The following is a 4430-nucleotide window of genomic DNA, read 5'->3' on the forward strand; positions in this document are numbered from 1 at the left end:
AAAACTATGTTATCATGTACCAATAAATTATTAGCAATTTGATTGGTCCTCCAGTTTAGTGGTTAAATCATGCACTTAATATAACTAAATTATATGATCATATTCAGCACATAAAAGTTCTCTATTTTTTTGCACAAAGAAAAAGGTATTAACCAGGTCAATACATATTACACTTTGTTTGATAATAAAAATATCCAAATAAAATTTAATATATGTTTGATAATAAAAATATCAAATAAAATTTAATTTCTTTTTTTATTTATAATAGATGTTATATATTATTTAATAATTAATATAATAACATTAAATAAATATGAAAAATATCAGTTTAATTAGACAATCCTTAAGTTCATTACAGATTCTCAGAATTTTCCGAGATTCACCATCAATTTTATGACGGCACCCATTTCTGTAAGATACCAAAATATTCCAAAAATCTGCAAGCGACTTAACCTCACCACTGCAATTATTATTAAATTTAACGTAAATAAATAAACAATATTCAAACCTCACAATCTATGATATTTAATAGGGAAAAAGCCCAAATATGTCAACATCTTTGATTTCGGATCGCGAAGTATGATTCTGATTTGAAAAAACAAACAAACAAACTTTTTAATATATGGAGCGTTCATAGACATAATGAACCTGGTTCCACTAATTAAACAACGTTAGTGTGAACAATTCTTTATGCTACTGTGCGCATCTTTCATGAATGAGCTATCAAAAGTATGCTCTGAACGTAGATGCTGCTCAATATCATGTGCAATTCGCTGAGACTCGATCCACACTCCTGGAATTCCTGCTCCGGACAGACCTACCATGTATAAACCTTTTCTTCCTTTCCAGCTTTCAGGGGATGGGCTTTTGGGAATGCCCTCCGGAGTAAAGAGATCCACTTCACTCTGCCGCAAAAGAAATACAGCATACTCATTGTCATCAACTAATTATAACCCTCACTTTACGTGATATACATATGTATATATACATAACGATGCCTTTAAACATACGTACAAATAGCCAGTCGCGGACGTTGATTCTGTATCCAGTCGCAAACACAACCGCATCAAAATCCTCACTGCACCCGTCCGTAAATTCTGCTCCTTTTTCTGTGAAACGCGCTACACCTGGAAGGACCTGCAAATGGAATATATAAATTATAGTTGGACGGAGAGTAGATATGGACAAAGGTGAATTAAGGAGTAACCAATATTCCTGGAATTATAGATCTATTAATACATGAGCACTATATGCCGGCCTTTAAATTTAGTACTTATCTAAATAAAACTAATTAGATATATTACCCAATACATGAATAAAAATCACTCAAATCGAACTCTCCATTAAATTTAGTACGTGTCTAAATAAATCTAGTGACCCATTAAATTTAGTACCTGTCTATGTCTACCTATTGATTCCTCGAAAATCAGACAAACATGAAGACAGTTAATTATTTGATAACACTTATATCCGTGAGATTCCCAAATATTCGGGGATTTAACATTCCATGAACTCAGAGATACTGCCCAATGCATTAATAAAAATTGAAAGGAGCAACATGCCTTGATATCTCCATTTTTAATGAGACGATATGCGCCAGTGTCCAGAACGGGCGTCTCTCGAAGCCTATTTTTGATGGATAAAGGGCCTTCAGTATGTCTCTTCAACCCGTATTTATCGGTGTTTCCAAGCACCCACCACGCACCCAGTAGGAGCAACATGTCAACCATCCATACGGAGAACACCTTTAGTAACGTGGAAATAATTGTATACGTGTGCACGCATAGCATTTTTGCTGGTAAGATATGCTTCTGCATGCGTCAATTCAATTTACAAGTTAGACTCGCATGATAATAATGATTTAACCTTAATAATGACATTAAGGTGATTTTTATTTAAATAAGAAATCGATTTTTCTTTTATTTGATTTTTTTAAATAAAGAATTTAGAAAGTATATATACTTTTACTTTCTAAATTTCAACTTACAAAACATATATATAATCATTAAATCAAATTGATTTTTTAAATTTAATTTTAATTTCAATAAATTAAAAAACCATCATTTTTTATCACTAAAAATAATATTCAATAACACTAATTAATTATATATATATATAACTAACTTAGGTAAACTATAAAATTTGATATTCAAATTCCTTTATTAACCTGAGTGGGTGAAGATATCAAAATCATTATACATATATATAAAACCAACCCAGTTGAAGTATTTCCTCTATATACGAATATATATTTTACTAAAACAAATTCAACATATTAATTTTATTAATCATAAATGATAATTTAAAATGAAAATGAATTTAGAGATAAAACTAAAATTAAAGGTTTTGAAGAATGGTTATAACTAAAACTAGAGGTTTTGAAGAATGGTTATAGAAAATGATGAGTATGAAAATAAACTCACGTGTCCACGGAGAACGATTGAAGGCTTTGCACCGAAGTAAGCAAGGTCCAGCGCGATCTCCATTCCTGAGTTGCCACAGCCGACGATTAAGACGTTGGCGTCTTTGAAGGTGGCTCCGTTTTTGTACGAGCAGGAGTGCAGAACAATGCCTTTGAATTTCCGAACGTCTTCAATACATGGAACTTGGGGTTCTGCATTCTCGCCGGAAGCTACTACGAGCCATCGAGCAGAATAGGTCTGGATTTTACGAAAGTTGCCTCTTTCCCGATTCACGGTGCACACCTTCCACCAACCAGTACTTTCGTCATGGCTGGCCGATATGACGTGCTCATTGAAGCGCGGGCAAAGTTGGAATCGGCGGGCATAAGTCTCCAAGTAGTGTACATAGTGGAGAGAGGTGAGTGAGTCGGGATAATTGCGGTCCACGGGGAGCAAAGGAAGCTCGCAGAAACGCTTGGGAAGATGAAGATGGATGCGGTCGTAAGTCCGATATCTCCACAGCGAGCCAATGCAATCAGATTTTTCGAGGATTAAGCTGGGGATCCCTTTTTGCTTCAGACAAGCAGCAGTTGCCAGCCCGGAAGGACCGCCTCCCACTATAATGGGACCACATTCAACAACATTAATGTCACCCACTTCCCAATTGTCATTACTGAACGGAAACATTTATGATATACCTTACCTATGCTCAAGGAGGAGGAAATGAAAGCCTCACAGCGTTTTGCAGAGTCGATGAATTAGTTGTGCAAAACTTTGGGCATCCTTTCGTCTGTTATAGCAGCTCTGAATGGATCATCGAGGGAGGGCTCCACAAAAATAATGAGGTCTGACACTTTTTCTCACAGAGAAGAAAACTAGGGTATCATAATCATGGTCATCATCATCCCTAGATGACTGCACTAAGGAGCACCTCCTCCAATTTTGTAATAATATTGCTGATGATATCAGATCAAAAGTTTGGAGATTTGCACTGGAGAAAGTGTAAAACCCAAGTTATGTAATGAGTGGATATAACATCAGTGGCTATAACTAGAACGTCAGTAATGGAAAAATCGGGCAAGTGGAAACAACACTTCCTTCACGTTCATATTTTTATAATACAGGTGGTCAAGTGGGTACAACACTTATGCAAAGGTAATCTGCGTTTATCTGATCTGGGACAAAGACATGGGTAGCTTTCTTGAAATTCAGGTTGGCACAATAGACTTTACAAATATTCAAAATCCATTTTAAACTTGTAATGTGTGTCCATATCCCTATGCCAATGGCCATGGCCGTGCAGGCTGGACGGTGGTGGAGTGTAGCGTAAGTGCGCAGTGGGATGGATGATTACAAAAGATGGTTGACATTGATACGCACAATATTGCTGCCGCCAACAGATTAATACTTTTATTTATATTTTCCACATTCACATTGTTATAAGTTTAATTTATAATTATTTTTCCTCATTGTTATTAGTATTTATTTATTTTCCATGTTCATGCATTGGTAGTACATGGCAAGGTGCAGAGTGTGCAGAAGGGAAAGGCGAGAGTATATAGACAAACGTGAGCTCGACGTTTTTTTGAATAAAGAAGCCTTGACAAGTACCTAATAAATTTATGTTTCGAGAGAGAAATGCAAGTACATTGTCTGTGACGGAACGCATGACGAATATAGAAATGGAGGGTCTACATCATTATTGTTTCACGAGTCATAATGACATCCATTATCCTTTCGTAAGTCAAATGGTATCCTTTCACAATATCGCCGGCTCTACTCACTAGACGCCTCTCACTTACTCATATAATAATTAGGGATTGTTGATTATTGCTTATAATTTATATATATAAGTAATAAATTGACTTGGCTCACACATATTGTGCTTGTTAACAGGATGCATTGTCTTCTTAGTGACTCAGCACGTCCATCCAAAAAGGACAGACATTCCATTTCACGTTTTTGCAAAACAATTCTTGACATTTACTTTACGGAATGCAAAGATCCTGAACTACGTAAGGTGTGAAT

The 4430-nt window shown here is 35.6% G+C and overlaps 1 protein-coding gene across 1 annotated transcript; it reads right to left on the reverse strand.

The window, feature by feature from the left end:
• Positions 1–511: 511 nt before the first annotated feature.
• LOC149167991 (putative indole-3-pyruvate monooxygenase YUCCA5) lies at positions 512–3278 on the reverse strand. Its single transcript, XM_089431618.1, has 4 exons — positions 2424–3278; positions 1563–1811; positions 1015–1137; positions 512–905 (listed from the first exon to the last, which is right to left on the reverse strand). The coding sequence occupies exons 1-4, from the start codon at positions 3087–3089 to the stop codon at positions 672–674; spliced, it is 1272 nt and encodes a 423-aa protein (XP_089287744.1). The 5' UTR covers positions 3090–3278; the 3' UTR covers positions 512–671.
• Between the last annotated feature and the right edge of the window lie 1152 nt (positions 3279–4430).

The sequence above is a fragment of the Pinus tabuliformis genome, chromosome 5_1, assembly GCF_031772625.1.
Source record: "Pinus tabuliformis cultivar Carrire ecotype Pingquan chromosome 5_1, CPIR1, whole genome shotgun sequence".
NCBI lineage: Eukaryota > Viridiplantae > Streptophyta > Pinopsida > Pinales > Pinaceae > Pinus > Pinus tabuliformis.